Source organism: Notothenia rossii, assembly GCF_949606895.1.
Source record: "Notothenia rossii genome assembly, chromosome: 2".
In the NCBI taxonomy this organism is placed as follows: Eukaryota; Metazoa; Chordata; class Actinopteri; order Perciformes; family Nototheniidae; genus Notothenia; species Notothenia rossii.
Window position 1 is genome coordinate 80,981,758 of NC_136904.1, and position 23,570 is coordinate 81,005,327.

Genomic DNA, 23,570 nt, shown 5'->3' on the forward strand with positions numbered 1-23,570 from the left:
TTGAAATACCTAGGTCTTATCTCCAGCCTCTTCCTACTGTCTCTTTCTTTCTCTGTCTCTTCAATTTGTCCTGGCTAATTGCATTTAGAACTTGTATGGCAGTTTGTAACTGCATTAACCTTAGTAGTCACATCAGGCAGAGACTATTTAAAAACACACCCCTATAGCACCAGTTGTATTGTGGGTAATGCCTCGGGGAGGTGTAACCAATCACATTGGAGTCGAGAGGAAGAGCTCATCATTTATTGGTCACACATTCTATTCAGCATCGCCCCACTACCCATTTCCAATACGGCCACTTCTGTCCCCATTCCTCTCTTTTTCAATTTCCTCATCTCAGCCTATTCGTGCCATCCATCTCACTTTCTTTTCTTCAAAACCACTCACTGCCAAACTTAATTTTGTTCTAGTGTCACACATCTGAAGATGAACGGTGGCAGTGAATAATAGGAAGATGCAAGAATGTTTCAGTTTGAAAATCCACCAAGGCTTTGGTTCTCCAGCTCTATTACTGTATTACTACAGCACTGGGAATAGATGACTACTGCCAAGTGCGGAGGCTAGAAAACTGTAACGCTGCCAGCCTGGTGACTCCTATGGTGCTTTCTAGGACAGTGAGGGTATATGGGAGCTTCATAAGTAAGAGCACTGTGATACTTGTCTCAGCGAGGGCTTGTTGTTCTGCTAGCTGTTGGACTCACTCACACACAGGCTGGTGCGTAGGATAAGGACAACCATGATGGCCATGTCAGGCTGTTGTCCTTTTTCTTGTGCAATCTGATGTGTAGGAGGAAGTCAAACACACACACACCCTTAAATGCAACAGACTGAGCTAGTCAATCTCAAAGATCTGAGTATGGAGGTGTGCACAGAGGAACTACAAGTGACCGTTCGCTTCAAACAGCTTCACAGCACCCAAGTTAAATACATAGTGCAACCCTTAACAACACTCAACGGAGCAGAAACAACAACAATTGCTCCAGTTAAAAAGACACACAATTTAAGCGTAAGAAAAATAATAAATTTCAGAAAATTAAAACTGTTTCAATCAAACCATGTTCTTTCACCAAGTGGGACTTACTATGGTGCCACTGCAACTGGTATTGCTAGTATCAGAGTAGTTTGGAATTTTTCCGACTGTTTCCTGGAGCCAGTTTACTGTAGCTCATTCCTAGCTGCCTCAGAACTGTCATTCAAAAACATGTCAGATACAGGCAAATTGCCACACTGAGGCATTTGAGAGACATATTCCTTCATCATGATACTTCTAGTTTGGTTTACTTCTCTTGTCAATCTACACTAGTAAAGAAGTGTAAACCTGGAATCGTATCTTTAAAAATGTTTGTTTATATTTGTGTGAACTGAGGCTGTTTTCTAAAGATCAAACATGTAATGACAGAGTGGGGCTACAGAGACAAGGGGATTTTAGAGGTAGCCGCGTGATGAATTAAAGGCCAATATTCATTGTTCCGTTTACTCCACCAACACCCGAGGCAATTATCTTTCTCTCTCGCTGCTAAACACTTTGTTCACCATCTATTGTCTAATGTGTGCTGTTTGGTGCTAGCAGGTAGCGTGCTGTGGGATTTCAAAGTGTTCAAATTGCGTTTAGCTGCTGGAAATACAGTTGATTAGAGTGGTGATATGAACCCAAACTGTCCAGTTGTGTGCTAAAAAACCATGAACTGAAATATGAGATTAATCTCTTTAGAGCTGAGGGTAAATGCAGAATTGGGTAATAATTCCCTGTGGCTTTTGTCAAAACAAGATTAACATTACACGCAGATAATTTCCTAATCGAAAAATATTAGTTATTATCATTAGTAGCTTTAAGTATGTAGGCCAATATTTCATTACCGGGAAAACTTAACAGCCAGTGAGCCACTCTGCCTTCCAACCATTCAAAGGAGGAAAAGAACAATGCAAATGTGAAATTGAACCTTTTCTGTATGAGAAAATAATTATTTGTATGCATCTCTGTGTCACTCTCTGATGTAGTGGACATAATCCAGTATATGTGCCCAGACGGACAATTATTCTTCCAAAATGTGTAATATTAGTGCAATGCCTAAGGCAGTATTGGCACTTGGGTGCTGAGCAGCGCTACATTTTTCATTTGATTAATCTAAGTTTAGTATCACAGAGGGTAAAAAAAGACACACACCCTTGCCGTCTTCTAATTTTCTTAACAAAGCGTCTATACAAAGCAGGGATCGTCTTTCCAGGCAATCACCCATACGCACAGCAGCAGTGTCTGATTCTATTTGACGGACAATACATCACATGAAAACACAGCGTCATAGTATCAGGGAGAACAGTTTCCAGGTGCAGAAACTGTTCGCCTCCTCAGGCAGCAGCTTAAGTTCTACCATAAAACCCTCCCCATGCTCTTTGTGCAGATAGGTGACAAAGGATGAAACAGATCCCTTTGAGTAAACCTTAATGCAGCACTCAGGACACAGATTACTGCGTGGCCTTCTATCCCTACAATTAACCCAAGCACCAATCCTCAGAAGCACATACTCAGTCCTTCTAGCTCATATCCTTCCTTCCTGCCTATAGTTTCCCGACAATACTCCCCTGCTTGTGGTTGTCCTTTGATATCACCCTTGAAACACATATTCTCAAAAGGCAGCATCAGCAAAGTTTCGTAGAAAATATATAAATAAGAGCAGAAGACAATAAGAGAAAGAGACCAGGGCTGATATATGGAGGCAAACAGATGACAGAATAAAAGACATTAGAACGAGGAGAAGAAAGGGATATGAGGGGGAGGGGAGATAGGGCAAGGTATTGTTTGCCAATGAGGGCCGAGGGGGCGTGAAGCTGCTGGGGGATCACAGAGGGGCTCAAGAGCAGAGCAGAGGAAAGAGGGGAGAGACCCTGCCTGCCGCGTGCCCCTGACCTCTGGAACTGGGTTAAGAGGTTAGGGACACAGAAAGGCTCATATAACGGTCCCTCAATACCTCCGCTCGCACACAGCCCTCTCACAGGCATTTCTATAAATACAGAGTGCTATCAGCAGTGCTGTTTGACAGTGGCCTGCGCCTGAGCCCTGCCCCACATTCAGATCATACCGCTCATCCTAGAAAATAACACTTAGTCAATGAAAAGCTGAGCCTATTGATCTGTTGAGCGCACAGTAGAGAAAAAGGCATAACAATATTGGTGTTGGTCAATTCACAGTGACCCTCACAAAGTGGCTTCAATTCACTATAGGACACAAGTAACTTGACATTTTTAGTAAAAATAAGTGTTGGACCCTGAGAGGGAGGTCAGCCGTGTCAGGGATAAAGGCATGAAGTTATGAAGGGAATGGAATTTCGTATAACAGCTGAGGTTCAGTACTGCAGGCCTGTTGGTTAGATCTGAACATGGACATGAGCCACAGCGATGAGGAAGGAGTAGACGGAAACGAATGCTTCTGTTTGAAACAGTCACACCACACCAACACAGCGGGTGCGTTATTGAAACAGCTCTGGGCAAGGAAAGAATTCAGTAGGTGTGGGAAGGAGTGTGTATGTGTGTGGGGAAGTGATGGAGATTGAGAGAGATAGAGGAGAGAGCTTGGTTTCCCCCGGACAGGTGGGACTTTGTGTGAAACTGGAGAGCAACACTTCCTCTCATCACACTCGTTTATATCACAGCTATTCTTTTGGCATGGGTCCTGCATGGTTATTGATTTCTTTTTTGTGACTGTCACAGATCTGATAGTTATGCAACTTATGCCTTAGTTTTACTTGGACTTACACAACAATAACACATTCAAGTTCACAGCACATCAGACCATTAGGCATGAAATGAGTCAACTGAAACTACATCCTTGACTTTTTTGGGCAAAATCAGTTTTATAATTTCATTGACCTTATGTGTATATGGTATATTCCTACAAGCTAACTCACACAAAGCAAACTTAAGGCAGGATAGTATTCCAATGACAAATTGTGTAAAATAATAATAATACATTGCATTTGAATGCACCTTTTACAAAGGCACACGATGTAAGCACATTTAAGTAGGGCAAGTATAGAAGAGACATTTAAAGTAGACACAAATGATTGGGACATAACATTCAAATGAAACTTAGAGAATGGTAAGCACTACTGTGAGTAGTGCTGCGTACTGGTACGCCGAACCGGTACTGGACTTGTAAAAAGTTTCAGTTCAAGCCCGGTTAAAACCGGAACGTAAGGAACCGGTACTTAATTATATTCTCCTTTGTGTTCTAAACCATCTAAAACCTTCCATAGATCGAGACATTTGCGCTGAGAAAAGACGAAAAACATTGTTTTGGCTTCTGATATGGCGGCCATTACTGAGCTCACGAAGTCTCGCAAATTAGCGCAACTGCTCGCGAGATCTGTGTGACGTCAAGGGAAGCTGGCTTAGACATAGTGGACACTGACAGCGTGGGATGCTGGTTGCCATATTTGGTAGTGTAGCTAAGCTAACTCCTTTGTATGTATGGTGATATAGTGTCTGCCGAAAGAGCAACACTTCACCCAGACAATGTCAATATGCTGTTGTTCTTGAACAAGAACACAGACTTGTACTCTTGCATATTGAGTCTTGTATGTAGATCACTATGTATGTAGTTGTGTTGTGTAGTTAGTAACACATGTAGAGTTCTATAAAAGACATGGTGTAGACACAAGTTGGAAGGGGGCACAATAAACCTGACGAGTTTGAATTTGAGTTGATTATGAGTTTATTTTCAATTGATAATTAGCTCACAATAAGTTCACTTTAGTTACTCACACAACTTGACACAAGTCCGGACTTATAAGTCCGGACCTGAACCTCTGGACTTGAGTCCGGACCTGAACCTGAATGTGAGTCCAGGTACAAGGCACTAACTGTGAGTAGGCTACATTTAACAGGTGAGCTTTGAGGTGAGCTTTTAATTTAGTGATGGTGTCTGATGTGTAGTAGGGGGACTTCCAGAGTCTGGGAGTATTGCAACTGAAAGCCCTAGCACCAATGAATGGGTAGTCTACTATGTGCACTTAATACCTTATGGGTACTCAAAAGCAGCAGGATATTTGCAAGATTCACAGAGAGTGTTAAGGGTCAACAGGAGCTTACAGGTCTATTTTTCCTTGAAAATAATGTAAAGACCACTTGCAAAATAATTTACTTTTATGATAAAAGGTGGGTCATAGTACCATTAGCGCCAACACTTTGTTCAAAAACTTTCTCTGTTTTTGAAAGGGCCGAGTGGCAACCTCCAGTCCTGAAGATTAAGCCAACACAGAAGTGACAAAAAATACAGTTCTTCCAATGGCTCCAAATGTAAGTCAATCTCCCATGTTTACATTTCTTTCTTAAAAAGCATACATAATACAATACATAATCTGCCATAAACGGCAGAAAAGGGTGTCAAGAAGTTAGTTTCTCTGTTCATGAGTAATGTATGGGGGGTGATATTTAGGCTTACAATTGGTGTGTTGACGAGTTTGGTGGCTTTGAGTGACAGGTAGGTGCTTTTAGAGGTCAACACCTGCTAGCTGTCAGCTCTGCTACGTCACTGGATTAAGCCTCAGCTGACCCAACACTCCACTTATTTGCCCATTTTTGGAATATAGTGTGTGTGTGTGTGTGTGTGTGTGTGTGTGTTTTTGTGTGTGCTTAGGGACTCACCAGTGAGGTTGGTGCGTGCGCTGTAGGATCCCAGGTACCGCCCATCTGTGTTAGGTGTGTAACACTCAAACAGACCCTGGTCGTTGGCCTGCACTTTGGTGATGTGGAGCATAGCTGAGTCACCGCTCAGCCTCTCCACAGTGATCTCTTTACTGTTGACCCTCTCGGCATACAAGGCGTAGGCATAGTTTGGCTGAGCCGTGCTTACGATGCGGATCTCCCTGTCTGCTACTGATGGCAGGTACATGGACCACTCAAAGTCCTGCTCCATTCCCTCTTTGTAGCCCGTCACGTTGCACAAGATGGTCACGTGAGAGCCCTCAGTCCGTACCAGCGGTCCACTTTGCACCGTTACAACTCTCTGAGCCACGGCAACACCAGCTGCAGATGGAGGTGAGGTGAGAGGAGGGGAAAAAAGAAGAGAGAGAACAAGGGTTACAAAACTGCAGTTTAAATATTTAACATTTGCAGACTTTATGCACCTTACATCTCCCAGGAAACACAGAAACAGCGTGACGGGTGCAGCTGAGCATTCTGGAGAGCACTCACTGAGGTGGAGGTGTGCACAGATACACAACCACATGAATGCACACATTTTTTGAACACAAGTAGCCACTTTAAATATTCAAAGCAGCTCTTAAAAAGCTGTCATCCAAACACGCTCAATGCTATTACACACACTCACACGTTAACCCTTCACCTCACAGACAACACTGCTGCTACATTACACTCGAGGTGAGAGGCGGCCATCTGGGAGCGAGAAGAGAGGTTAGTGTGAGCGGCAGAAATGCAAGTCAGCATGGCATGTTGAGTGTGTCTAGCTTCACCAAGTACATGCATTTTTTGAAGTAGATAGTAATTACGGTTTTGTCTGATGCATGGATAATTATGAATAATAACACTGTGACCGATATAGGTGTCCGTGTAAATGTCTTAACAAAAATGCCAACAGTGAATTATATAATTTCCATTACATTCATTGGTCTATCCAGCAGCCAGCACAATTCTATAAAAGATCGTAATTAAAAATGTCATCAATTAAATCTAGACAAAAGTGTCCAACATCTTTCAAGTTCAATTATATAAATGAATGCAGCTTTGTCAGATGTCAAAACTGCTACCCAAAAAAATGTACACGCTTATTATTAAAATACCTCACCGTCCAAATACCCTCATTTGCTCCCTGGAAGCATTTGTTACTCTTAGGATTATGAGGATAGGGATTTATGAGGATCTTTTTTTAACAACAGGGATTTATTTGTATTATTTGCATTTTGCCAATAAAAAACTAAGAGCATAAGAATCTAAAAAGGATAACATTCAACATTTTGTTTTTGCAGATTTTTATGTTTAAGAGGAATACAAATTAAATATGCGGTTGTCCTCACATGTTCTCATCAACAAAGCATTAAGTTATTAGAGTGAAACATGAGACATGTAGTGAGGGTTGTAAGAAACTAAGAGCTAACTTAAAAAGCAAACCCCTGGTGATGATTACTCTGCTTTATAAATTATGATGCTTTGTAGCCTATATTTAGGTTGACAGCATATGTGAATCTTGCTTCTACCCCTTGCATTAACACACACCAAACACTATTCTCCATTCAGAGAACAACTACAAACATCTCTCTCATTGGGGCCAGATACAACAGAGCACTTACACATAAACCCCCCCCCTCCCCCAAACCAGACAGAGCGACAAGCGCAGTGTTTCCTGTCTGCAGAGGCAACTGGGGATTGCAGCTGTGTTTCTGTGTGTGTGTGTGTGTAGGAGTTTTTGTATGTGTGTGTGAGTGTGTGTTTGAGAGAAAGTCTGTGTAATTCTGTGTCTGAGGGCAAAATAGTTGGCATTAATAATTTACCGGAACAGCTTTTTAACTTCAACAGCCTCTCTCCTTTAATAAGTTACATTCTCTTACACAATCCCCCCCTTTATTAACTTTTTTCACTATGCATCCAAATAAGCCTATGTGTGAGTCTATGCATAATCAGACATAAGTGGGTGTCTGTGGATCATGCCTTTTATTCCCTTCCTGTATTTAAAGTCCTTGGTGTATATCTTCCTTTTTTTTAGCCACATTCCGCTCTTACGCCAATAAAATTCACAGTACCATCCCAAAGGGAAACTCATTAAAGTAATCATTCTCTATGGCTTGATTTCTCCTCATAGACCCCCACAGGATTAACCAGGATACAAAATTGTAAATTTCAAAAATGCTGCAATGTCAACATTTAAATACAACGTTTTTTTTAAAGAGAACATGTAAAAAGGCTTCATTTGAGTTACAGCAGAGATATTGTCATAATGTTTTAGTGTAGTGTTTCTCTAAACTGCACCTGAAATGTGCCTATAAAAAAATAATAGGAACACTAAATTAAGTTTGAAATGATAAACAAAGATAAGAATGATCTGAATTAATATTTAATAATTATGTACTTGTTGAATCCATTTCCTAGTTTCATTAAATTATACAAAACATATCCTGATGCCTTTTACACAACTATTTTAGACATTTTTATTGTTTTAATCAATTTGTTTGGTTTTTTTTACCTGCAAAACCTATGGTCTAAGGGATTTAGGGTCATTTAACATAGGAAATCCTTCTAAAGTGAGCAAGGAACAAAATTCTCTGGACTTAAAAACTGAAATTGACAAAAAGTCTGTGGCAAAGTGTGTTGACGAAATCTGTATTCTGACTCAGACTTTCTTCACTGTGATGTCAGTGTGCTAATCTGGCGGCGCCCGGTCTACCCACATCCAGCTCGGAGCTGTGCCGCTGCATCACTGCTTCTCAGGTTGCAGCTACTCATATGGAATTGCTGGAAAAAATATTACTCATACAATCTCAAAAATACCTTACTCGTACTGTTGGTGCATTAAAAGCTTTCCTCCCCATGTCTGTGTGCTGTCATCCTCCTGAAACAAGCTGCCTCCTCGCTTCTGATTACTCTCACTGCCTTCCTGCATGTCTCACCGATCATCAATCCTCTCTGTATATTCCTGTCTCTTCTCTTTGCCTCACAGTTCTCTGCATCTTTTCAGGCAGGATTTAAGCAGCTCTGTGAAACTTCAAAGTGCCCATCGCTCTGCAGGCTGTTTAGAAAGGCTGACAATGACATACCAAACCCTGCAGACCATCAACTGATCGCTCTATTCCACCAACCCTTCTAAAATAATCCTGTTCCCGCAACTTCCCCCACTTATTCACCTCTGGCTGCGCTGCCTCAATCGTAGAGTGCCCATATTTGCTCAACAAAACCTCGGATTTTCTATTATTAACCCTCATCTCCATCTCTGGATACCACGGATGTCTGTCTAGCCCACTCCTCCTCACGCCCCCCCCCCCCACTCTGGCTTACCTCTTATGTGTCTCATCTCATGCTGCCAGTCCCTTCCCACACAGCTCATTGACTGGACACAGGAGATGTCCAATGTCACATAATGGGTGAATGACTACGGAAAAACTCTATAACTGACCTTGCTGTTTGTCTGCAGGAGTATCCGGAGCTATGGGAGTAGATGACTCCAAACACACACGCTCATACAGACACACACGCTCATACAGACACACACACAAAAAGCTGGAAAGAGGATTATTCTAAGTGGAAGGGGGGTTAAATGCTAATCCAATCATTTGTGGCCAGTGTCTTATTCTCCGTGGAAACAGCAGGAAGGCCACTAGTGTCTTGGATATTTTAAACTTGTTAATACTGTAAAGATGTACAATGAGAGTAATCAATAATAAACTGGTGAAAGCAAGCAGCGTTGTCTTTTGTTGGTTCTTTATTTGAAGCGCTTCAAAGGGTACATGTCTCACAGAGTACAGAGTAGTCTGCAGGAGTGCACGCAAGGTATAAGGTGTGTGTGTGTGTTTTATAGAGGACTGTTGCTGTGCAGGAAGTAAAAGAGATAAGACTTTCCTTAGAAAACTGTTATCTTACAATGCTCTCATAGGGAGGGCCGCATCCTCCAGGTACGACCTTGGCGGGAAGCTACCGTGTGGTACAACAGGTCGAGTTGACCAAACAATTTCTCAGCATAATATCATCATTTGGTTTTACTATATAAAGTAATATAAGAAATTGCCACTACACTAGTCTTCAGGACTACTACTCACAACACCACTCTCCTGTGAGACATTATGATTACACACCAAGAAAGGTGTGTAATAAAACCACTTCTGGGTTCAAGTATAGGAAGACCTTCACAGCAGTGTGGAAATGTGTTAATGTGAATAGTGAGGCTGTCAATCATCTCTTCTCACTTTGCTCTGATTTCTAATTACACACACATACTGTACATGTCCAGGCAAGAACAGAAGACACCAAGGATTTCCTACCAGCGAAGAGCACCTTCATAAGGTTTTAAGTCCTCAAATATCAGTAATGTCAAAAGTAAGTCTTTGCGTTCTGATACTGGTAAAAACAGGATTAGAAGAAAATGTGATCCTTTAGATTACTCCTGCTGGTTTGTGTCTGCAGCTCGTTCCCAAACACAATCGCACTGAATGAAAGAAAAGCATTACCTAGACGTATTTTACATGCATATTAACTAGTCATTAAAAGAGAATAAAAGCATTTATTTATGTTTGGCAAATTATTTGGTCGAATGAACATTTACAGAAGTGGCCAATTACTGATCTCATCTCCTCATAAATCATGACACTGCTCTGCCTTGTGTATCAAAAGACACGTCTCCTTTAAAAAGCTATAAAGAATTGTTTTGCAATCGTCTTCTCACTGTAAGTGCTTTGGTGTGCATAAAACACAACTGTCACTACTTAAGTGAAAATAGTTTTGATTATTTCGCATTAATGTAGCCTATGTGATTTATTCTGGGTTGTTCTCACTGGTTTGAACCGGGCACACTTTTGGAAAAAGGCAAAGCCATGCATCTTCCAATCAAGATTTTGGTTGGTGGGATGTCAAATGGTTGGCAGGTCAACCATTTGGAAACCACATTTTTAGGGGCTTACAAATAAAACATTTTTAAAAGCAAGTCCTCTCCCTCAAAGTTTTATACAAAAACTTTTTGGGGGAAAGTTTAAGAGCGGGTCAGTTGAAGCAACTCGAGCAAGTGAAATATGAATTAATTATGAACATGCTTGCTAGACATAAAAAACAATGGACTCAGTCAATGTCCTATCTCCCCAAGGGAAGTTCAGGCCCGTCCCACAGATCTGACATCTTGTGAAGATGTCTATTCTGCGAGGTGGCGATGAGCAAAGGAAAGGATTGCATGGTGAGAAGAGAGGAAAGAGAGGAACAAGAAGGAAGCTAAAGAGAAAGCGACAGCTGGCGCCAGGGGGCTACACTACTAAAATGCACAGAACTAAGTGAATATACAAGCCACTGACTTATATGATGTACATACGTGTTAGGGATGCCAGTGATTATTCGATTATTCGTTACAGTTTCCATAATCGAATATTATTTTTAAAAATCGATTTTATTTCTATATTTTTTTATTATTATTTATGTTTTTTTTTTTTTTTCTGGCTTAGTTTCAACCAAAATATAGACTAATGCTAATAATAGTAATAGTATTAATAATTGTAAATGGCCATTGGTCACACCACCAGGTCGAATAATCGATTATTATTCGCCAGGGCTGCCGAATAATCGATTTTGATCATGGTCAGTTTCTGGCAACCCTAATACGTGTTTGACTAAACTAAACGCTGGAGGAAGATGAAATACAAAAGAGTATTTCCCTCTCCACACATCTAGGCCCTGGTTAACCATTCTCCAAAATCACTCTAGGCCCCCAAAAGCATTTGACCTTGTTAACATCATTACCAGAGAGAGCACGAGTATGAGGGAGACGGGGAGATTCCAAGATGAGGGAAAACTGGAGGGAGAAAGTTGAAAGGGGAAACTTAGTCATGTAAGGAAACGTTCAAATGTGTAGGCGATATGGACCGGGTGCAATAGGAATGTTGCCTGAAATCTTGCAAAAATAAACCTGTATTGTGCTATATTATTGGACCTTGCTAGATTATAATAGCCTTTTCTTTCATTTCTTCTCATCTTCTTCATTTAAAATGTAACATAGAGAATGTGTGCTGATGCTGTGAGTAAACACACTTTATCCTTGAGCAATAAACGGAATATTTGGCAACTCACTCATTGTACATCTTAAACCATGTAATGGAGTGATGGGAATTCCTGATCTTTCTTCCCACCATTTTTCTTTATTCTTTGAACTTTGAGAAATTGGCTCTGGCCAAAAATTACAATTCAGGCCTCATTCTCTCTTTCTTTTTTCCCTCCTTTTCCTTCCCGTGGAGATAATCATCGTCTGCGTCAGAATGTAGAAATCAGTTTAGAAGGGGCTGTCATTAACAAACTCTGACCCTTTAGCCGGCTTCAAACACTTCCATATTCACTGTCAAGTTATTAAGTGAGCTGTTTTAAAGACAAATGACTGAGAGTGCAATTTTTTTTTTTTTTTCCAGTGCTGAATAAAAAGCTAAATGATTTCACTGTTCAAGGCAGGGGAAAATGTGTTAGCTGCTGGAAGCCTGTCAGCGGGGAAACAGGTGTGATGCTCTGTGTTTGAGGGTCTGACATGGAGCAACACAGCGAGAACGGCAGAGGGTTCTAACTTCCATTAGAGAGCCAGACAGACAGGCCGGCAGCCATGCCGAGCTAACAGCTGACAAACATTTACAACAACTGCCCATTACATCCGCACAGCTCTAAGAACAAGAGAGTGCAGGAGCGTTCAGAGAGTGGGAAGATGAAGTAGATATACTGTCACTATTTTATATTTTTATAGCTCAAGTACAGAGAGCCAGGTGATGTTACGGGTATATGCAGGGCTTACCAGATAAGAACCGTTACATGGAGGGAAAAATCGCTACGGGAGTTTTTATAAGCCAGCAGTATGAGAGAGGACTACCCATCATACATTTCATAGCTTTAGAAAGCAGCCAGAGGGCAAAGAGATAATACAAAACAGAACTACTCATGTATGGTACAGGAATGTACTACACATGTATGCTCTCTCAGAGACAGCCTCTCAACTGGATTGCAAAGAGTTTACATGCAAATGCTTTATGTTGCATAGTTCTGTTGTCTCCCTCTTTTTTGGAACAGGGACAGAGGTGTTTCTACATAGTTCGCTAGTTTGGGAAATCCACTTATTCTCTTTCTTGCCGAGAGTTAGAAGAGAAGACTTATCCCACTGTGTGTGTGTGTGTGTGTGTGTGTGTGTGTGTGTGTGTGTGTGTGTGTGTGTGTGTGTGTGTGTGTGTGTGTGTGTGTGTGTGTGTGTGTGTGTGTGTGTGTGTGTGTTTATTTGCTGGACTTTTTCTTGGCTTCGAGCAGTAACTTTCTGATGTCTCTGCTGTGCTGTTTGCCTGGCAACCTTACAGTGACAAATGAGATGGGGAAAACATGAGAAATGGATATTTTTTGCTTTCAGTCCTGTGCCATTTAATACGTCTATCAACTTGTCATTTTGGTGATTCATATCAATGTCTACAGCTCCTAACAGGGATTCCTGCTCTTTCACACCTGGGTCATGCTGTCTTTTGCTCGACTATGCTAACTAGTCTTAATTTATTGGCCCCCTGGGTTACAACAGTCATGACCCCACCTGCGATTTTGCTCATAACAGCTGGTGAAACCAGGATAAAAGCAATAGGGGGTTTTAATGCTAAATCCTACATCTGTTTTAATGTGTTAACGTACACCGCAGGTGTCTGTGGCCACCACATTTGAAATGTAAGTAAGAGGGATGATGCTAGCAGAAATGTTTCATTGTGGGCTGATTCATATTTTCTCCTATCCGTTTTCTATGCCGGTAGTGTCAACAACAAGGGGCAGATAATGATCCATTCTTTCTGTTGAACAGCTGCCTCTTCATCCTCCCTCCCACACCCTCAGCTGCTTTGCCTTCCTGTTTGACCACGCAGGAAAACAGCTCTCAAGTTTTAGTGTTTAATCTCTGATGATTTCAAACAAACACATAATCAGCATGCAGTGATTCTTACTAACCTTTTAAATAACATTTTCAAGCAATTTCAATGAAATAACTCATCAGTGACGCGCAACTACATACTTCATCCAGTTAATATACTGTTTATTAAAATGCTATATCTCTGTCCCACAGCGTGTAGATGAGGGAACATTAACATGATTACCTTTAAACGTTATTAGAGAATGATTACATGACTCTGTTACTAAGCTTTGCATCAGTGCAGCAAGAGTCAACAGAAGAGGCAACAGCCTGAGTGGAGAATAACTAAGTCACCCCTACATGGTCAAATAGCGACAAAGCGACAGCGACATAAAATGAAAGCGTAAAAAGTGTGTTTACTTGAAGTCACTTCTTACCAACGCTATTATTAATAAATCATTCAAAACACAGAAGCAGCTAGCAAGACTATGATAAACCGCAGCGATTTAGCAAAGTCTCTCTTGCTTTTATTTTGCATCTGTCTGAAAAAAACACAGTATTACATATTGTGTTTGAGATCAACTCATTGTTGCACTTACAGTCATAAGGCTGAGCAATAGCAGGTCGGAAACAGACACAAATAAACTGTATCAGTTATTTATACTATACTTTACAGAATGCTCTCAACCCAGCAGTAACAAAGTGAGCAATCAATCAACAGCTCTACATGTAGGAGGTAATCACACTTTCCATCATCGAATCATCAATGTCAACTGGCTACCAATAGACCCTGAATATAATCAGTGAATTGAAGGCATTGACAACTTCTCAAACCTGCGTTCCATGCCCCTCACTCACATTTAGAGAATATCATCTCATTAAAAGGAAAAATATATATATTATTTATCATTTTTAACTATGTATTTTGCATACTTTATTTTTAAATCTACAATTCAGTGGGTCATTAGAAGCTTGCTAAGCATTTCCAGGGTGACAGATGGTTACAATTAGTAGATGTGATGCTTATAAGATGTGGCAGGACCGTCTGTGTGAGACACAGAGAAGTGTTGAGGTTAGTAGTTAGAAGTGCCAATCATTCTTTCATAAAGCGAAACACCATTATCCCACCTACTGTTTCCTTCAGTTTATTACAGTGTGGGAGACAATGGAGTCAAGACAGGGGACAGAGGCAAGTTGTCAATGTGGTACACACACACACACACACACACACACACACACACACACACACACACACACACACACACACACACACACACACACACACACACACACACACACACACACACACACACACACACACACACACACACACACACACACACACACACACACACACACACACACACACACACACACACACACACACACACACACACACACACACACACACACACACACACACACACACACACACACAATCTACTCCCTTTGCCAACTCCATTAACTGTATGGACACCTGCTACCCCATTAACCTCATCTGCCCAGCCCATCCCAAACCCGGCCCACACACACACACCCATATCCCCCACCCTGTCTGCATGACAAAGCGTGTGTGTTTCAAATCTCCCGACACAAAAAATGAAAGTTCCCTCACATATCCTTTCAACTGTTACAGCACAGTCTGATTGTTTGTGTTAATTGTTATAAAAAGAACGCGAGTGCATAAAAAAACTCACTTATCTTCGGTCATTATCCATCTTGTGCTTGTGCACAATTAAGCTTGACAGCTGCATCTATTTAATGTCCAGTGGTTACTTTTTGTATGACTGGCAGCTTTCATCAGTTCCCACGTTTGCAAATTAAGCTGCAGATTGGAAAGGAAACTAATTAACTATTAATTAGTCTTTTTCAAACAGACTTTTTCTGCCATTGTCACTCATTGTGCCTCTCAGGCAGTAAAAAACATGCGCTTGTAAATTCATGCATTTATGCATAAGCAATCAGGCACAAACACACACATGCATCTCTTTGGTCTTAGGTGTTAAGTAGAAAAGAAGCACATTACTAGAACAAAATGGCAAAGTAAGTGAAGTGCTCTTAATGAGTTGTATTATGTACTTTGTTTTTCTTTTCTTTTTTAAGTGGGGGGGGGACGTGCATTTAGAAATGAAATCAAATGTATTTATGTGCACTGACACATTTGCACGTGCACACCAAACTGAGTGTGTGCCACTGAATATGGATCAGCGTTGTGGGAGCGGTCACCATAGTTACACTGACTGGTGTGTTTCTCAGCAGCATAGGATCTCTTTTGGTGGAGGCTAGGGGTCTGTGGCTTCACCGCAGGATAGCAGCTCAGAGCGCTGAGGGTGCTTGGGTGCTTGTGTGTGTGTGTGTGTGTGTGTGTGTGTGTGTGTGTGTGTGTGTGTGTGTGTAGGAGTAAAGTGGAATTCTCTCGCCGGCCAGTCATCATCACTCTCTGCACAGAACAGCAGAGGGGGAGGAGCAGACTAAATCCCAAGGGGAATGGGGGTGGGTTTGTCTTTTAACTGGGCAAAGAAGGTGCTCGTAAACAGCCCAAGGTAGATGTGGCTGCTAAACAGAGATTCTTCATCCGACACTGTAATGACGATGAAAATATCTGGTTTGGATCACGCTTTAGGCTGTTTCTAATTAAAGCTCTTTGAAGAGGAGGTGGGATGGGCATAGCATTGTTTAGAAAATAGTGGGGGAGGGAGGTCAGCGGCTATTCACTGGAGGAGGAGGTGGAGGAGGAGGTAGCCGGAGCACTGTTTGAGTGAGAGGCATAGTTACATGCAAATCAGCCCAAGAGAACACAAACGGGTTACAAACTGAATGGCTAAAGGGTTGCTGTTTGGTTGTTATCACAAAACATGATACGATCTCAGGCGAGACCAAGTGTGAAGTAACAGCCACTATATCCCAGGTAGTTGTGATGTGGGACAGTCCAGCAGTAAACCAGAAGTGCTGCTGCAGAGTCCAAATCAGACACAAAGCAGACGCTGCCTCTGCTCCAACTTTCCTGATTCATTGTGGCAGGCAGGAAGTCTCCCCCGAGAAGTTTGCAGCACTTTACAGTCATCTGCCCATGTGGATCGGAGAGAGATCTGGGTCACGGGGGAGGATCATCATTAAAAAAAAAAAAAACACCGCATGAGAAGACTAGCGGTGATTATTCAAAACTAACTCTTTTTTTTTTTAGATTCTGATGTATTGCTCTGCTAGCAATAAAGTCATTACAATCTTACATTTTCCTTGATCTCTTATGAAAGTTCCATTGGAGGAAAGGTTACTTTATTTTTTAAACTAACTTTTCACATTTACCAGCCCAGAAAAAGGAGGAAACCAGATAACAGCAAGTGGGTTGGAGTAAAACTGCAGTGGTAGTTGGGTGTGAATTTCTGTAGCAGACTGTGAAGTCTGAACGACAAGGCAATTACTTGTCCTGTGAATAGTAGACACTAGTTACAAGTATTTGACTTTACTTTGGGGGCACCTGATGCTACAAAGTCCACAAGTGCAAGCGCATACTCATCATTCAGTTGTATTGATCCATTGCCAATAAGACATGTCAGTCCTTACACTGGCCTGCGTTTTTATTACCCATCCTTTAAACAAATATTTACTGAAACCTACCACACAGTTGGTGGATGATAGCCAGGCTGACAGTCTTGTTTCTGATTCTCTATCCTTTGTTTTCTATCAGTTGAGTCAACAATGTTGTGATGTGAAAAAACAATAGCACAAAAGGCATCTTGTCATGAGTATACAAGAGTACGTGGTTATAGTAGTGCTTCTGATGCAAACAAGCTTGCGTTCAACTACAAAATGTAGCCGGCAAAGAAAATAACAAGGGAAGGAAACGGCACTGCAATCAGACAGCTGCATAAACCTGTGTTTCCCCTGACAGAGAGAAGTAGGTGCTCTGTTTCAGGATGTAACAACAGACAAAAATAATGAGTGACAAAACTTGGGACAATCACACGCCAAACTTTTCTGTAGGATAAATATATATATATATATATATATATATATATATATATATATATATATATATATATATATATATATAAATAAATAGCACTACATCAGCTATACAAACAGATAGGCAGTGAGTTATGGCACTTTTCCTCACTGTCTAGACTGAACTTGCTGTTATGTCAGCTGAGAGATACAACACATGGAAAGCATTCCAAATGTAGCAACAGCTGAGTGAAGATGCAGAGCAAGAAGACGCATTAGCTCGACCACACAAGCTAAAATCCCTGTCATTTCTGGGTGGGAGCCTCCAGCTGTCATTCCTATGTTGGACAGTGGAGAGGCTGGGGTGTGGCAATGCAAACTTTGAATCCCAGCAAAGTTTAAAATCCCTGTGAGATGACCTCAGCTTTCCCATGACCATATAAAGATCCTATTTTATCCTGTTCAGCTTTAAGTAGATAGTTACTTGAATCTATATGCAAACAAGGAAGCTTCCTTTAACATGATAACCAAAGACTAGACAGAAATAAGTGAGGTTCATTACATTGGCTCTTCCATGTCCCAGTTTTCTTTCGCTGTTGATTATAGGCTTCACAATACTAAATGCTCACATTTCCATGAGAAACTTGGAATAATAAAATGGGTCTCTCTAACCACTTTCAAGTGTGTGAATTGTCACAACACAACATCTATACTTGAGTGGCTATAAGTGCTACCCTTTTTTCTACAGCACAAACGTTTGGAAAGATGAATCCACCATAGTTACGCCTATAAAGGACATGCATTCTTGAGTACCTTCAAGTTGTTTGATTGGGAATTATAGAGTGAGAGATGTTTTGAAGTTTGATGGTGTTACTTCAGCTTCTTAAAACTTTCCACTCAATAGCACTGTAATGAGCCAGGATAACAGGCTATTGTTTCAGCGCCTCTTCTGACTTGAAACCACTGATCAAAAATATCTTCAATCATGTCACTATAAGATAAGGATGACTGAAAGCACAGGGAGACAGAAATATAATGAAGGAGCATGAGGGAGAAACAAGGTGCTTTCAAAAGTGATTAAAACACTGGTCTTCATCTATTTCTGTATGGAGTCTTGAACTGTGTATAACATCAAACTGTGCAAGCTAGCAGTGTACTGTATTCTTTTTATTCCAATACATTTATATTATTATTGTGTGGAAATGCAGATTAATTACATATTGATTTGAAAAGTCTGCTATTATTGTGATTTTCATTACAATAATAAATAACACAAAAATGAATGCTGGCAGGATGCATGTTTAAAGCCTGCCGAAATATTTTCCTACGCTACAAAAATTAATGAAAAGTAATACATTGAAGAAAAAAGTATTTTTCTTTTACTGTTACACAGGGGTTTGATTTTAAGCTGAATTATGACATGAAGATGCAACTGTCAGCCTGATTCTGTGTATATTGGTTATATATTAGATGTGCTTTGAATACAAAGGACACACCCCAGTTTTGCCACCCTGCATGAATTATTTATAACATCTTTCCTATACTCACAACCAGCCATCTGACAAAGGTTTCGCAAATGCATTCATAACGAGTTCAGATACGTGTGAAAAGGGTGAAAACAGCACCTGGTTTACTTAGTAGGCAGAGAAAATCGAGATGTATATAAAACATGACATCATGACAAATACGAAAATAACTGAGGGTGGCAGAATGTGCATCTTGTTAGCCATAAGCTTTAAAATCTTCTCTGTACAAAATCTGCTCTGAGACCAGCTTATAAACCGGACCAGTGGCAGCTCATCTGAACCCAGGCACCTGGAGGCTGCTCTCCTGTCAGCCCAGTAAATGGAAACCACTCAGGCATTTCACAGTTAAACCAGCCATCCTTGCACATATTACATTTCAATTTAGTTATATAAACTGTGGGACATCTTGGGTACTTTAGATTGGCACCCCGTTTCAAACTCACTCTTACAAAAACAGTAGCAATCCCCCCAAAAAGCACCACACAAGCATCTTTTTCACTCTGCGGGGGTAGCTAATAAACATTCCTTCCTTCAGGCAACTCTTTTATATTCTTTATACCATATACCCCGGTGCCACAAATAAGCACGCACGCGCACCCACTAACACCTGGTTGCAAAGTCAGAAGCGGATATAACCCCAATATAAGATTTGCCTCCCAAAAAACGAAGCACCTCTGGGTTTAACAATGACTGATACAGCTGTCATCCACCCTTATTTTATTCTTCCTTCTGAACAAATGCATGTGCCAGCCGATTGATGAGGCAGAATCTGACAAATGAAAGACCCAAGCACATGTCATTGACACAGCTGCTTGTACGTAAACACTAAGAGTGGGATAAACAATTGATATGCATGATTGGATTATGTGTCCTTCCATAAAACACTTTAAATCTGTAAATGCTCTCTCATCAGATCAGCCTTTTGCCATTGTGATTTAATGGTGTTGGTGTGTTGATGGCGAATGGACATTCTGCTGTATGCGTAACATCAGAAGTCTTGTTCTGTCTGAGCAACAGTCCAGCCCCAAGCAAAGTCAGTGAACTACCATGAGAGACTTGATTTGGGAAGCCACAGAGCCAGAACATTTTGTCATCTTGCCTTCCATAACGACTTCATTATCAAAGAAATTGCGAATATATTTTCTGTCAATCCACTAATTTGTCTGCTCTGGAGGATCCCTTTGCAGCATATCACAAAGGAGAATTGCCAGCCTAATGCATCATCAGTAATGCTGGCAATATTTCATAACAGCATTAGAAAGTATCCTGAGTCCTCTTGTGGTTTGTGCCAGTGATCCACACACTCCACATAAAACCACTCTTTTCTAACACATGAAATGTCCTTCACCACCTCAAACTGCATCCCGTTTAACCACATGACTCATGGTTATTATGTAATATGAAAACCCTCCGTTTTCCAGCCTACACAGAGATTAGGTCTGAATTGTTAGTGTGTGCACTGTGCAGTCTTATCTACTGTACATGGAACAATGCACCTCACGTTTTATTCGAGAAAACACATTTGTAGCCCCCAGTCCCAGTGAGAGTGAATTCTGATGTGGGGAATGGGGACGTGAGGAAGGCAAGACGCTGACTGGTAATCCTCTTGGCCGAGTGGGGGCCTCCAGTGGGCTGACTTCCACTCCCACTCACGCCCCCCTTCAGCACTGACAGGCCTCCCCATCCAGGAACAGAAAGGCCATCTGGTGTTTGTTTGGGACAGTTCACAGGCAGGATGTACTGTCCTTATGAGTGTGTCAGCAATCATGCCTGTATGAGTGTTTATGTGTGTGTAATAGGCTGTGGGCAACATGCTTGAACTCGCATTTGTCTGTGAAAGCCAATAAATTGCAGGTGAGTTACAAATGTGTGAGGACAGAACACACAGTGGATTTGCCCTGAGGGATTACTGTACAACAACTAATACTGAGTGTCTTCACACCCCCTGGATGACTTCATAGCCTGGGGTGTTGGTTATGTGTGACCCAGGAGTGTCTATGATGTGAGTGTATACATAATCAGTACTGGAGGTGTGTGAATACACTTTATGCGTGGATGACTGCTATTTGACTACAGGCAATAGCAGGTTGTCTACAAGAACAGATCATGAACACAGGAGGTCAGACTGTATAGGGTTAATCTGTGTGACTGGAAGTCCAAATATCACATTAACCTAGTTCAACACACACACACACACACACACACAGCTGTTCACAGGCATCTGTCATTATTGCAGTGATTATCGATGTAGCCTACTTCCACCTGACTCACGATGATGACTAGTAGGTTAGTTGATCCCCCAACTGAATAGAACAGTAGCCTACATTTGTCATACAGGTGTGCCTCTTTTATCTAGCAGAGAGTGGAAATTCACAGTAGAGATGAAGACTGAAAGCTTCTTTAGATTACTTACCAAGCAGCGCACAGGCAAAAAGGAGCGCACCGGTTGCCATTGTTTGTTGCCCCGCAGATCCACTTGTAATATTCCCTTCAGATGAGGAAGGGGGTGTCTGGTCGGGTTTGACAGTGTGGTTAACCGCTGGTCCTGAATCGTAAATAAGATCTACGAATCCCGGGTGACAAACACGGCTGGGGCTTGTCCTGAGAGTCAAATCCACAACCAGTTAGTCCGTCGGGTTGCCAGCGTCCGACTCACCTCTCCGGTGTCCTCCTGATTTAAAAAGGGAAAAAAAGCTGGGGTGAAGCTTCCCCCTCACCTATCTTCCTTTTTATCACTGACAGCTTGTGCGTATGGCAGGCGCCTGGGCGACCCAACCCACTCCCGGTTTACTACGCATCCGAGACTGCGGAGGCGATTCACACGCGCAGCCCCCTCGGAAATAAAAGACGAAAGTCCAGCGTGACTTGTGCGTATTTGCACAACCTGACTAGACAAGAGGCTAAAACGTGTACACAGGGGATCGGAGAGAGTGCTACCGGTGTGGAGGCAAGCTGGAATAAGTCCTTGCTATGATTTTCCTCCCCTTCGTTGATGGGAGAGCAAATCCTATCTGGCTCTGGCTTTCTCCACGGCAAATCCCGGAGACTATAATCAATCTCCCACTATCGCTCCGCAGAAAGCCCAATGGGCGGGCGCTCTAGATGAATCAGACAAGGCTTTGTGCTCTGACACAATAAATGAGATTAATCAATGCGCACTCTAACCCCTAACACTGGGTTCTTAATTGTACTACCAATACACCTGAGCCAGTGTGTCCTAATTCAAAGCACGAAAATGCGCAAAAAAAATTGCAAGATGTCTTAACAGCCATAAAAAAAGCTGGTTCCAACACTAATTATAATCTGTCTTAAATGCTGTGATCTGGTCCCAGACAGAAACAGTCCACTGCGTTTTCTTCTTCCAAGGTTATTTCCCTGCTTCCGGCTTGGCAAATCACTTTTGTTTGCCTGGGCAGTTTGAAAACTTAGCAGCGTGCTGTCTGCCCCCACCCCCTTTCAAAGACCACGCCCCGGCCGTGTGGGACACCGTCCGCTGTGGGAGAGAGGCATAGGGGAGAAGCCACATTTGCATTTCTGAATTTAAATTCTAGGCCAGGTCGTTGGTGGTTTGAATAGGTTAAGCGAAGTGGATTGTAATTTAGCCTCTAAAGATACCAATTTTCTCATCGTTTTATTCTGCAGGGTAAAGTTTAACCAGCGTTTGACTTTAATAATTATGGCACTAAAATTGCACTATTCTCCACATAAAAATTGCATAATGATTGGGTCTTCCAAATGAAATATAAACACATCCATTTTATAAATCATTTATGGTGTTTACTTTTTTTATGCTGATCACCAATATCACCTTCTCATGCATAATTAACCCAGAAGTGTGTTATGGACAAACAATTTCCATCTCTCACACACACACACACACACACACACACACACACACACACACACACACACACACACACACACACACACACACAACTGGCAATCAGCATAATAAGGTGCCACACTGCTTGGTAACTGTAGGGAATATCCGCACAAACTTTTTTTTCACATTCAGCACATTATAGTTCACCTTTCCGAGAATGCAAATTAGAAAATCAATCCCTCTTTGATTCAAATCATAAGCCAAACCAAGCATTACTTTGGAATATGCAGTTCATTATTGATTAGCACGACTCTGCTGCAATATTAGGAGTATCTCAAAATAGATAGGGTGTAGGAAGTTTGAAGGGAAAAATAAAGTAGCACTTTGAGAAAATACTGGTTTGGTGGGAAGTTGAAGTGAATGTAAGAGTGTTGGAAATGCCATAAATATAGACTACAACCCAAAGCTCCCTTTTTGTATTATATAAATAAATTAGCAGGCTTTTGCATGTGCATACAAAAAAAGTAATTGCAATGGACCCATCTGGCATTGTCTTTATCAACTGTGGATCGTTTCGAACACTGCCTGAATACAGCATGAACAACCTTTTTTGGAAGCAGTAACATTACTTTTCCCCCTCTATTGTGCTGATGGACTTTAGCTTGGATAAAACTTGGTGAAATGTGCCTGAGCCATAAAGAACTTAGAAAGATGTTTACACAATATGGTA

At 41.5% G+C, this 23,570-nt stretch overlaps 1 protein-coding gene across 1 annotated transcript in view; it reads right to left on the reverse strand.

The window, feature by feature from the left end:
- Positions 1 to 22,424, reverse strand: part of igsf3 (immunoglobulin superfamily, member 3) — a 66,400-nt gene extending 43,976 nt beyond the window's left edge. The window contains exons 1-2 of the mRNA XM_079664587.1: positions 21,431 to 22,424; positions 5,641 to 6,021 (exon numbers count right to left, since the gene is read on the reverse strand). Of these exons, the coding sequence (XP_079520713.1) occupies positions 5,641 to 6,021; positions 21,431 to 21,470 (421 nt within the window). The 5' untranslated portion in view covers positions 21,471 to 22,424. The remainder of the gene's footprint in view (positions 1 to 5,640; positions 6,022 to 21,430) is intronic.
- Between the last annotated feature and the right edge of the window lie 1,146 nt (positions 22,425 to 23,570).